This window comes from Bubalus kerabau, chromosome 13, assembly GCF_029407905.1.
Source record: "Bubalus kerabau isolate K-KA32 ecotype Philippines breed swamp buffalo chromosome 13, PCC_UOA_SB_1v2, whole genome shotgun sequence".
NCBI classification, from domain to species: domain Eukaryota; kingdom Metazoa; phylum Chordata; class Mammalia; order Artiodactyla; family Bovidae; genus Bubalus; species Bubalus kerabau.
Window position 1 is genome coordinate 63,657,623 of NC_073636.1, and position 13,353 is coordinate 63,670,975.

Below are 13,353 nucleotides of genomic sequence, written 5' to 3' on the forward strand. Positions count from 1 at the left end.
TTTCTCAAGAGGCAGATCAGGTGGTCTGGGATTCCCATCTCTTTCAGAATTTTCCATAGTTTATTGTGATCCACACAGTCAAAGGCTTTGGCATAGTCAATAAAGCAGAAATAGATGCTTTTCTGGAACTCTCTTGCTTTTTCCATGATCCAGCGGTTGTTGGCAATTTGATCTCTGGTTCCTCTGCCTTTTCTAAAACCAGCTTGAACCTCAGGAAGTTCACGGTTCACATATTGCTGAAGCGTGGCTTGGAGAATTTTGAGCATTACTTTATTACTAGCGTGTGAGATGAGTGCAATTGTGCAGTAGTTTGAGCATTCTTTGGCATTGCCTTTCTTTGGGATTGGAATGAAAACTGACCTTTTCCAGTCCTGTGGCAGATTCTGTAATTTTCTCCAGTCCTCTTTTGAAAACATATGCCATAATAAAATAGTTCTTACCTAATCATTTCCTACCCCTCATTTTTAAACAAATAAACTGTAACACTCCCCTAATTTATTCTCCTAAAGTAAAATTCATGGATACTATCCTATGGACAGTGGAGCGTAGCAGGCTACAGTCCATGGGGTAAGAGTCAGACACAACTGCTCCACTACTGCTGCATAGCCTGCCTCAGTGCCATAATTTTAGGATCAATATTCTAAAGTAGGATGTTAATATGTAACAGAGTATTTTATAATATGTTAGTGCTCAGGCATGACTACACAGAAAGATATGATGAAGTCAGCAGATGGTTGCACAAATACAGATTCACTATGAACACAACGCCTGTAAATTCAGACTGATGACAGGTCACAAAGAGTTGGGCACAGGTGAAGTGACTTAGCACGCACACAATTGTGCTACATTGATGATTCAGATACCAGGAGTAGTGGTGACATAGATGACATGATTTTTCAAAATAGTGGATACTTCAGTATACCCTTGATTCACACAGTCATGGTGTTCTTGCAAAACCATGCGACAGATAATACTTGGTACAGCACCAACTCTGTTCATGGCGACTGAGTCTCTGTATTGTGCCGCAACCTTGCCAGTACTTAGTATGGATGACAATTTTTCCAATAGAGATGTCAAATTATCTTCGTGAACATTTTATTTACACTATGTGACTACTACTGTTTGAATATCTTTTCATATGTTTATAAATCATCTCTGCTTTTTTTGTCTGGGACGTAACCATTTATTTCTTTTAACTACTTTTCTTCTGGCCTACTTGTCCTTCATAATTGATTAGTAGGAGTTTTTAATACACTCTGTGTAGTTATTTCTTGTTGGTTTTATGTCATTTTGTGGTTTTAAGTCATTGTGAATCATTCGCCTTAACAATGTGCTCATAGCTAGTATGAATGAATGTGTATTTACTTGGTAGAATTCTGTTTACTGTATTCTTCCCTTTATCTTCTAATTTAATTTCTAATAGGTCTAAATGGAGGCTATCAAGATGAGTTGGTAGACCACCGTTTGACAGAAAGGGAATGGGCTGATGAATGGAAACATCTTGATCATGTAAGAATTCTACAGTGTATAATTTTCCTAACTACTTATTACTTTTCATCCTAAATATTACTGAGAGTAAGAGTGTATATGCTTGAAGTGAACTTAACCAGAGCCCCAATGTCTTTGCAATAATAGCTGATTTATCTCCTACTCCCCAAGCTAGAGTGTGAAGAATAAGTCCCAAATCTTTGTGGCGGGTTTTCATTTTAGGTCATAACCAAGTGAAACTCTGTAGTATAATGGTTAAAAACATAGATTTATGAGTTTTAGGTCCCAGCTTTGCCACATCCTACCTTGGCAATGGTAGGAAGATAGAAAAATTAAGTCTAAAAATGGTGAAGTAACTTGCCCATTACCATTTTTAGGTTTCATTTTTATATATTAAAAAAACTAATGCTATGTTTGAATTTACAGGGGAGTTAGAATGATATACAAGGTGCTTGTCACAGGGCCTGGTATAGTAAATGGAGCTTTTCTAAATACAAATGAGAATTAGTACAATGGCACAGAATGTAAACTTAAATTCTCTGCTCCACTGGAAAAGAGAGTTTCCCCTCTCACTTAAAAGTGAAGAGAGGATGTACTAGTTCCTTAAAATATACATACAGTAGCTTCTCCTTTCTGAGTGATGTTGTCTCTGAACCTAATTTCTCTGATTGCTTTCTTACATAAAACTGCTCCGGGGGAAAAAAAAAAAAAGAAAAAAAGAAAAAAAAAAAACAAAACTGCTCTGGGCAAAGATTATACTGTGCTTTCACCATACTCTGAAGAATCATATTATAATGAGACTGGCTGCTTCAACAGTGAAGAATCCAAAAATACTAGTTTGAAATCTTAAAAAAAAGAAAAGTATGTGTATATATTTAAAGAGAAACAGTAAGATAGGCTTTCCAATGTAAACTCTGTTGCTAAATCCGTAAGATTCTTAAGCCTTTACTCTGTGTATTTTGTTTACCTCTCCTCGATATTCAATGTTGATTGTCTGAATGTCCTTCTGTGGCTCCACCTGACCTCCTGCCTGGCTCAGGCCCTCAACTGCATTATGGAAATGGTAGAGAAAACAAGGCGCTCCATGGCAGTCCTGCGGCGCTGTCAAGAATCTGACCGTGAAGAACTCAACTACTGGAAAAGACGATTCAACGAAAACACAGAGATGAGGAAAACAGGGAGTGAGTTGGTCTCCAGGCAGCACAGTCCTGGGAGTGCAGATTCTCTCAGCAATGGTAAGGGGAGAGTCTTTTTAGTTGGCAAGGGAGGCTTTTTATATGTATCTTTTGTTCTAGTTGCTATTTTTTATATTTGAGGCTTTTTATATTTTTCTTTAAAAGGAAGATGGTACTTGATTGTGGAATTATAAAGACCTTGGGAATTATGAACAGTAAATAACAAAATATGTCAAGAACTTGGTCAGTATCTGATATGTTCAAGAAATGTTGTCTTCCCCACATAGAATGATTTTATTCTGTTTTATTCTGTTTTCAACTCTATACTGTATATAAGTATGGGGTGATGTTCAGAGAGTGTTTGAACGTTAAATTAAGCCTGCTGCTAAGTCGCTTCAGTCGTGTCTGACTCTGTGCGACCCCATAGACGGCAGCCCACCAGGCTCCCGTCCCTGGGATTCTCCAGGCAAGAACACTGGAGTGGGTTGCCATTTCCTTCTCCAATGCGTGAAAGTGAAGTCGCTCAGTCATGTCTGACTCTTCGCGACCCCATGGACTGCAGCCCACCAGGGTCCTCCACCCATGGGATTTTCCAGGCGAGTGTACTTACTAGCTGAATGTATTTGGGACATCTCATGTACATCACATTCATTCATTCCTTATAGTAGCCCTCAAAATATTCACCTCAGCTTCCGTCTGCTTTTCCCCATTCCCTGTCTAGAAAAATACCATTTATCAACCTCTGCCTGGACAAAAAACCAAGTAGTTTTACTGTACCAAGCTGGGTCGTCCCTTCCTGCCTTTTCCCATCCTGAAGCAGTTGAGATGAAAATTGTTGAGCTCTCAATCCAGGATATATCCAGGATACCACCTGAAACTATTCCTCCAAAAATGTTCCCTTGCATTCACCTAGTGGATGAAAAAGTGTCCTGTCCAAAGGCATGGCTAAATGAGGGGCCACCTGTGATCAGACTGTTTCACCTAGAATTCTAACAAAACAATTGTTAGATTAATAACCCACAATTTAGGGGTGGGGTGGGGAATCACCTCCCATATGCCTTCATTATGGTATCTGCCACATCTGGGTAGGATGTGCCTTTAGGCATATGTGTCCTAACACAGGAAATAAACCATAAAGTGGAAAGACATGGAGGAAGGGAATCCCTGGGCTACTTGGGAGGATCCCAAACAACAGTGGGACTTTCCAGGCTGAAATAGTCTGGAAAGTAGCCAGTTCAGACTAGAATAGCCCAGAAGCTGGCTGGAAATTTCTTCAAGAAAAGGGAATTTATAATGTATTGACACCACAGGAATAGAGTTTGAGATTGAATTTGAAATAATTACAAATTCAATTGTAATTATTGATGTAACAGAATTTGAGTATATTTATTTGGGGGAGGGGAAGAAGGAAATTTTTATTATGTCTGGTGGGCTGAAAAAAGAATGAAATTCCTTCCCACTGAAAAGTTTAATCAATTAATAATGCCTGCAACTGAAAGATCAAGATGTACCAATATTGAAAGAATCAGCTGAAAAGGACTTTACCATTGTTACAGCAGAAAGTATATATATGTGTACATATATGACCTACAGAGAGGTGATGCTCCTAATGTGGTTTGGGAGACCTTAACTGTGAACAGTGGGTTCTAGGCCAGGCACTTCTCTTCAGTCATTTATCCTGGATGCCCCTCAGAACCCATCTAAGGACCTTTGGAAAACTCCCGATGCCATGGCCCCAGCTCCAGAGGTTCTGATTTAATTTGTCTGAGATGGGACCTGGTCTCCCACAGTAGAGAACCATTTCTTTTTGTTTGGAGCAACATCATGAAGTTGTTTTGTTTTTTGTTTTTTAACAGTCAAACTGTATGGCTCATTGTAGAAAATACAGAAACATATAAAGGATTTACTAGTTCATCATCCCACACTGAAGAGCTTTGGAATGTATCTGAGAATTCTGTATTACAACTTTCTGTTGATTTCTTTGAAAACATAACTGCGTATTAAACATGTTTCTCATATTGAAGATTTTATAAACAACATTTTAAAGACTACTACAGTATTCCACCATGTAAATATACTATTATTTTTTTAAGCCATTCTTATTGTTGAACTAAAGGTTTTTTACTTATTTTTTGTTTTATGGTAAGTGATATATAAAATCTTTATAGGTGGGAATTTTTCCTTCAGGATACCCTTAGCTGTAAATTAATGAGTTATGGATACAGGTGTTTTGTTCACTTGATCTTGTTTTGTTTAATGGATGAGATAGTTAATATGGGGTCAAATCTAACATTTTATTTATAGTTTTTCCTTGAACTTGATCCCTTCCCAGGGCACAATAAATTTCATCTATATTCAACTTTTATGTGTTTGCATATTAGCTATCCAACTTTAAATTCTCCAAATAGTTTAAATTTTCCTACCATCAATTGATACCCATCCTTTACCTGTTAAAATGAAATAACTATCATATGCTAATTTTGTTAATACTTAAATATTATACTCTTAAGTATTACAGTCTTTCTGACTATGTTAGTTATCACTTTTGGTAATAATAGTTGCATGGACTCTTACTGTGTTCCTGCCAGTGCTAATAAGCCTTTTATATGTGTTTTCAAGCCTGCCCATGGAGATAATAGGAACTGCCATTAGATTCATCTACAGATGGCAAAACTGAGGCTTAAATTAGTTAGAAACTTGGCATACGTAGTCCTACAGCTTATTAAGTTTATTCCAGAACCAGCATACATGCTTAGCAATTAGGATAGCTTCCCAGTGTAATATCAAACTTAATTATTATAGCTTCAGAATGTGTTTTAATATCTGGTAATATTAGATCCCCTTCATTTTCTTGGGTATATCATTTTTTTTTTTTAATGGAATTTAAAAGAATGAACTGCGTTGCAAAAATGTCAAGCAGTACAGAAACATAAAGAATGTGGAAATCTTCCCTATCCCACTTTTTACCTCCTCCACTTATTAGCAAATTAGTGTTCCTAAGAAATTTTGTATGCCTGTGCTTAAAGATAATTTGTTTCTCAATTTTTTGTTTTGAAGTTTTTTAAACACGTAGAAGTACTAAGAGAGCAACAGCACAGTGGCCAGGCATGTGCCCTGTGCCTCAGTTCACCATTTGTTCACGTTGGCCACGTTGGCTTTCTCAAGTGCTTTGTTCTGTTTCTCCTAAGAACTAGAGCATCCTCTTACAGAACCACAGTTCTTTCTGTCCCGCACTTCTGATCCAAATACTTGCATTCTCTGTCTGACCTTTGATTAATAGCTTCTGAAACTCTAGTTTTCTTAGTAAATGAGCTGAAAATTTTGACTTCTGGAAATACCATGAAGATACCACATATTTATCCATTCATATGTTGATGGGCACTTAGGTTGCTTCCATATCTTGGCTATTGTAAATAACGCTGCTATGAACGTTGGGGTGTTTATATCTTTTTGAATTACTGTATTCCTTTTCTTCAGATATGTACCCAGGCATGGAGTAGCTGGATCATATGGCAGTTTTTAGGTTTTTGAGGAACTGCCATACTGTTTCCTATAACGTCTGTACCAATTTACATTCCCCCCAACAGTGTACAAGGATTCCCTTTTTCCTCACACCTTCACCAACATTTGTTATTTGTAGTCTTTTTGATGATAGCCATTCTGATAGGTGTGAGGTGACATCTCATGGTTTTAATTTGCTTTTCTCCAATGATTAGCAAGTGAGCATTTAAAATTTAAGTGTACTATTATAACCTGATTTTATTTCTTGTTACAATATTTTTTCCAGTAAATGAGTGTATGTTTGAATCTTTCTAAGTGGTAAATGAGAGTTTTCCACAAAAGTAAAACATGCCAATTATAGACAGTTCTGCGCTATGCTGTTTCTCTCTCTCTCTGTAGATTCTCAGCGGGAATTCAACAGTAGGCCGGGAACAGGATATGTACCTGTGGAGTTTTGGAAAAAGACTGGTATGTCTGTCTGTTTAGGGGTCACATGTACTCACTGATTTGAGTGTAGAGTACATATTTGTGAAAAGGTGATTTTCTCATAACTCCCTCTGCAAAAAGCTCTAGGCCCCTGCTTCTCCCCCTTTAGGTATCCCCACTTCTGGACTGCCTGTTGTGTTCCTTGCTGGTTGAGAATTTGTAGTGATTCTGTACAGTCCATCCAAGTCCTTTTCACCGCTTCTACTGGGAGGCATTAAGTAACCGACTCTTCCCTATTTATATGCCCCATTTCTGGAAATATAGCTTAATTGATTTCTGCCTGTCCTCATCACTGTATTCTCACACTCCCACATTTGGTTCAGTCTGCTCTTCCTTTCACCTTCACTGTCTCTAGCTTCATCAAGACTGTTCTTGCTAGGTGTCATTTTCTGCAAGAATAAGGGAGGGTAGGAACTGCTTGTTGTGGAAAGACGGGGATTATGCTAACCTCCTATTACCTTATCCAAATACTAGTCTTTTTTTCCTTCTTGCCTCCCTTTCTCAGTGGAATTAATAGTTTTGGGGTTTCTCCCTAAGAAAAAATTTATTTCTACAAAAAGATTAATACCCACTTAATTTTAAGACCATAATATAAACAAATGGACAGACACATCACGTTATGAGAAATACAGATAACTCTATTGCAAAATGTTTATTTCACTGACAGTCAAGAAAGTACAAGATAATGCAACCCTGACCAATTAGCCCCCAAAGTCTTTAACACCTAATTATTGACAAAATTTTAGAGGACCCTGTTAATTTCACTAAATAATTCGTAATGGATTAATGATTAAAAATTAATGAATAATAATACTTAATGAATTATTGAGTATTACCACCTGTGAACACAAGGGTATTTTGAAATCATTTCTCACTTGCATGCTTTTGACTCTTTCCTTTTAGAAGGAAATGATCCAGGGACTTTCCTGGTGGTCCAGTGGTTAAGACTCAGAGCTTCCAGTGCAGGGAGAACAGCTTTGATCCCTGGTTGGGGAACTAAGATTGCACATGCCTCATGGCACAGCCAAAAGAATTAAAACAAATTTAAAAATGATCGTAAAAAGGAGACTGACTTAGTGGTTTAGCGGTTGAGAAGTGGCCTACCAATCCAAGAGACATGTGTTTGATCCCTGGTCTAGGAAGGTTCCACATGCGGTGGGGGCAGCTAAGTCCGCAGATGGCAACTACTGAGCCCACACACCCCTGAGCCCATGCTCCACAGCAAGAGAAGTCACTACAGTCAAAAAGCCCACCCACCACAACTGGAGAAAGCCCGTGCACAGCAGCGAAGACCGAGTGCAACCAGAGATAAATAAATAAGTTTTTAAATAACAGTAACGATTTGGAATGACTCCCTACAATCCATGGTTGTAAGGAATGATCCAGATTTAGACACAAATTGTTAAAGAAGCAGTGATATAAAAAAGGGCTACACCAAAGCCTTTGACTGTGTGGATCACAACAAACTGTGGAAAATTCTTCAAGAGATGGGAATACCAGACCACCTGACCTGCCTCCTGTGAAATCCATATGCAGGTCAAGAAGCAACGGTTAGATCTGGATATGGAACAGCAGACTGGTTCCAAATAGGAAAAGAAGTACGTCAAGGCTGTTTATGGTCACCCTGCTTATTTAACTTACAGGCAGAGTACATCATGTGAAATGCTGGGCTAAAGGAAGCACAAGCTGGAATCAAGATTGCTGGGAGAAGTATCAATAACCTCAGATATGCAGATGACACCACCCTTATGGCAGAAAGCGAAGGAGAACTTGATGAAAGTGAAGGAGAACTTCATGAAAGTGAAAGAGGAGAGTGAAAAAGTTGGCTTAAAACTCAACATTCAGAAAACAAAGATCAGGGCATCTCATCCCATCACTTCAATGCAAATAGATGGGGAAACAATGGAAACAGTGAGAGACTTTTTGGGCTCCAAAATCACTGCAGATGGTGACTACAGCCATGAAATTAAAAAACGCTTGCTCCTTGGAAGAAAAGCTGTGACCAACCTAGACAGCATATTAAAAAGCAGAGACATTACTTTTCCGACAACAGTCCGTCTATTCAAAGCTATGGTTTTTCCAGTAGTCACATACGGATATGAGAGTTGGACTATAAAGAAAGCTAAGTGCCGAAGAATTGATGCTTCTGAACTGTGGTGTTGGAGAAGACTCTTGAGAGTCCCTTGGACTGCAAGGAGATCCAACCAGTCCATCCTAAAGGAAATCAGTCCTGAATATTCATTGAAAGGACTGATGCTGAAGCTGAAACTCCAATACTTTGGCCACCTGATGCAAAGAACTGACTCACTGAAAAAGACCCTGATGTTGGGAAAGATTGAAGGCAAGAAGAGAAGGAGACCACAGAGGATAAGGTGGTTGGATGGCATCACTGACGCGATGGACATGAGTTTGAGTAGGCTCCAGGAGTTGGTGATGGACAGGGAAGCCTGGCGTGCTACAGTCCATGGGGTCACAGAGTCGGACACAGCTGAGTGACTGAACTGAACTGGAGCAAGGGAAGGGCAACCTAGGAAATGCCCACCTGTCAATGAATGATTATTTGAATTTATAGTGTGGCACCATGGAATATTATCTTACCATTAAAACTAATTTGGATATTTGGCAAAACTAATACAATTATGTAAAGTTTAAAAATAAAATAAAATCAAAAACAAACAAATAAAAAAAACTAATTTGGAAAACTACATAGCACTTCAGAAAAATCTTTGCAGTTGGCAGTGGGGAGGTGTATATTTTATTACCAAGACATAAAGTAGAATTATGGGAAATGAAAATAGTTATCAGCATCACCCTTGACATTTGGGGTGAAAACTTTTCTTGGCTGGAGCAATATGATGGAAAGTTCTAGGTTGGCAGCCTAGAACACTGTGTGAACCCCCTTTGAGCCTCGGCCATGTGCAAGAACCAAGCAGTAAGGGAGTTTCCTTAGGCTTCACGGTTGTCCAGTCTTGTGGACTCAGAAGGAAGGTCATTCACGCTGGGACCCAGGACTGAGGCTCAGGTGCATACCATATGTCCCCTGGAGTATACATCCTGTGTAAACTAAGCAGGGTTTGATGGGAAGAACTGATGAGGATCCAGCTGGGGTAATGGCAACTGGGGTTTTTGTAGCCCAGAGCACCTAGCAACCTTCCCAGAACTATATCTTCAGGCAACATTTCTCCACCGAGTTCAGTCTTCTGTACCTAACTGTCTCCTGGTGATTTGTACCTGGATGCACCTCAGCCTCTTGCTTACCTCCACACCAGCATTTTGCTCATTATCTGTTTCAATGCACAGCACTTCCATCCTTCACCTCCAGACCCTTAGGTGCACCAGCCTCATTCTATCTCACCCCCTCCTCTGTGTTACTTGCTCCCACCTACATTCAGAATCTCTATTTATCAGCCAGATTATTGACCAGCTTCTCAGTTGGTGTCTCTGCCCTCACTCTTTTCATTCTGTGTAGACCCCTTTAGGGTTTCACATTTTCTTTAGAAGAAGGGCCAAATTCCTTAGCGTGAAATGCAAGACTAGAAGATTCCTTTCCACCAACCATCTCAACCATGACACATTTTCCTGATCCTCCTCTGCCACTTACAGACCTGACCACCTTTCCCCTTGGAATTCTTGTCCCTGATAATGACAAGTATCATATCCCCTCAGCCACACTTACACTTGATCACGGTTGTGAAAATATGTTACATCTTAGTTGCCAAGGTCTCCTCAGCACCTTGCACAGTGCCGACAAGTGATTGGGTCTGCAGACCCAACAAATGATCGCATGAATAGACAAGTGAAGATAAAAATAAAAGTGAATGCTATCGTCATAAGTATTTTTAGAAGAAAAATCATGTTTCACCTCTGTCCTTTCTTTGAAATGATGTGGAGTAGGAGGGGAGAGATTTCTCGGCCAGTTGATTTTACTGTCACTTTCTTCCAGAAGAAGCTGTGAATAAGGTGAAAATTCAGGCCATGTCAGAAGTACAGAAAGCTGTTGCTGAGGCAGAGCAAAAAGCCTTTGAAGTGATTGCAACCGAGAGAGCTCGAATGGAGCAGACAATAGCGGACGTCAAGCGGCAGGCTGCAGAGGACGCCTTTCTCGTCATAAATGAGCAGGAAGAGTCAACAGAGGTCAGAGTGCTGGGGGCTGGGGCTGAGGGGACCAAGCCCACTGCTTTCCTCTCAGGTGCTGGGCAGTAAGAGCCAACAGGCCTCTCTTGAACTAGAGAATTATAATTTTTATTCAGTTCCAGAGAGGTTTGTTTCTCAATTATTATATTCTTACATATTGGCTCATTATATGGGTTTAAGTTACGAGAAGTCTCTCTCAAGTTTGGGGAACTACCTGACAACAGTGACCACCGCTGCCTGAGTGGTGCCACACACAGAGCTCAGCGCGTGTGGTCTCTGTGATCCTCACAGTGGGATGTGGGTGTTGTTGGAATCCGGCTTTACCAGTGAAGAAACTGTGATTTCGGAAATTTAACTGACCTAATCCCACATCACTGAAGCCAGAGAAAGGCAGTGCAGGTCCTGCAGTATCCAGTCTGTTTACAAAGAAGCTAGTTATTTCATGGATTGAGGGGATAGATCCGGAAGGCCTGCTTGACTGCCCTGGGACATGGTAGTGCTTTGTACCACTATGAGGAAAAAAATAATTAAAAGAAAAGGCACATGACAGAAACATCCTAACAGCCCTTCAAATGTAATGAAATTTTTCTGTAACTTTGATTTCAGTTACTTTTCAGGTTTAAGGCAAACTTTTAAGTCCTGAAACAAGCCTGTTTCTATAAGTAGGTTTTAAACCCCATGTACTCTCTGGGATATTCCTAAGGTTATAAAGAACTGAGCTTTTTTGTTGGTGGTGGTTTGTTTTTTAAACGACAGAAATTTTATTGTCTCATCCTCCTTAAATCTTTTTCAAAGAACAGTGTTAAGCATGATGATGTGAAGATGAACATGCCTGCCTATCACGTGGCCGTTGAGAAAGGATGTGGGCAGGTCCTGTTGCAGCCTTTCCAGCTGAACTGGAAGAGAGTAGTTCCTCTGACTCTCCCCTTTCCCTTCTCCTCTCCTGTTTGTTTCTGTTGTGTATTGGGTTCATTATAGCCACCCATATCAATATCTATATTCAGGGCACAAAGTGACTTGCAGGTGAGGCACACATTGGCATCCATCCCCGCAAACTTTCCTTCCAAAACAAGGCAGGATAGCAGGGCGTATGCTCTGAGTGAGTTTGTGTTGGACCAAGAGGGCTGGTTTCCTCCAGTTCACTCAGAAAGTTCTGCTTGATCTCTAGAGGTAACCCCTGGAGTTTCTCGTTCTCCTGTGAGAGGTAGTTCGGTAGGGCAGAAGGAGCCCAGGAGCCCTGAGCACTCGTCCCAGTTCCCCTCACACTAGCAGCGTTCCTAAGGAAGATACAATTAGATCACAGTTGTGGAAGTGTTTTTAAACTGCAGTGCACTGTTCAGACAGGAAGGACTTTCTTACGTTGTTAACGCCATAGGTGTGGCAGCTCCCACTCTTGCAGAGCAGCTGCCTCCCCTGAGGCCAGACCCAAGCATCTCCCTTGGAATGACACCTCAGGTACAGGTCCCCTTCTGTCCCCAGCCTAGATTTCCTGGCAAACGTGATGGGCTAGCAGCTGAGTGTAAGATAAGAATCATTTCTCCTTTGAGCCAGGTTTGAAATAAGGTCAGGAAACTTTGGGATGGGCTCTGGGTCATTCTGATACAGGTGTTCCCCAGGCTACACGTGGAGTAGTAACTGACATAGACTGATGGCCCCTGCTTGTCAAAGGATATTCTGGAATACCATCTCTGACTTCCCTGGCCAGTAACTCAGAAGATTTATAACCTTCCCCCATAAATTACAAGGCCTTTTTGGCCATGTGCTTTGCTCCATCTTTGAGGAATGCTGATTTGAAGGGTGATGACCACAGTAAACCTTTCATCATGTTTCTTGGCAAAGCCTTTTGGTAAAGTCAGGGCAAAGCCACAGAGACAGGGAATGCAAATTATCCTTTTCACCCTGGCTTCTCAATGGTGGTCAAGGTGAAAGCACCGTTGCTTTAATCCTCTGGCCCAGTTTGAGATGTTCTTGCAGACTTGGACAGAGGAAGTAGAGGCCTATGTTTCCACGGCAGCTCCATGAAGGACATTCCCCACAAGCAATACTGTTCGACCAAAGCACTGTCTGGAGTCAGCCTACCAGAGTGTGAAATTTTCTGGAATACAGCTTGCTTGAGAATCTGTGAAGATCCTAAGAATGACTTCTGTCCCTGATTGTGGTTCTCCAGTGTTGGTGTTAGCAAGGTTGGGAAAGTCCCTGGAGTGTATTTCCTGAGAAGCCTCTAGTGTTGGAAGGGATCTGCAGTCCTTTCTGTTGCTCTTTGAAACTAAGTGTGTCCCTTGAGAATAGTAGAGCCAGGAGGCCCAGGTTCCAGGCTTTGCATAGCCACGTGATCATTTTACAAGCTCAGACAAGTCCTGCCCACTGGCCCTCAGTGTCCCATCTATCTATACAGAGCAAGAGGTGGGGGACCTCAAGGTCCTTTTTTGCTCTTATCAGTTGTTTGTTATTGTTGTTGTTTGTTAGTTGTTTTTACACTTGAGGAAGAGACAGCATCTTTCTTCCTTGATCATCAGGCCAGGCCTCATAATTGGCTTCTGCCATTCTGCAGAGCCTGCAGGGGAGGGTG

The 13,353-nt window shown here is 40.7% G+C and overlaps 1 protein-coding gene across 11 annotated transcripts in view; it reads left to right on the forward strand.

The window, feature by feature from the left end:
- The window catches only part of CBFA2T2 (CBFA2/RUNX1 partner transcriptional co-repressor 2), a 148,867-nt gene that overhangs the window by 128,420 nt on the left and 7,094 nt on the right, over positions 1-13,353 (forward strand). For 6 of the 11 annotated variants that reach the window (XR_008701630.1, XM_055544789.1, XM_055544786.1 and 3 more), the window contains 4 exons: positions 1,424-1,509; positions 2,528-2,723; positions 6,564-6,632; positions 10,594-10,784. Coding sequence is in view for 10 of the 11 variants with exons in the window: in XM_055544789.1 (XP_055400764.1) it covers positions 1,424-1,509; positions 2,528-2,723; positions 6,564-6,632; positions 10,594-10,784 (542 nt within the window). In the remaining variant the exon portion in view is untranslated. Of the gene's footprint in view, positions 1-1,423; positions 1,510-2,527; positions 2,724-6,563; positions 6,633-10,593; positions 11,517-11,579; positions 12,510-13,353 lie in introns of those variants that run through there. The other 5 variants (XM_055544784.1, XM_055544787.1, XM_055544780.1 and 2 more) reach the window with 5 other exon arrangements.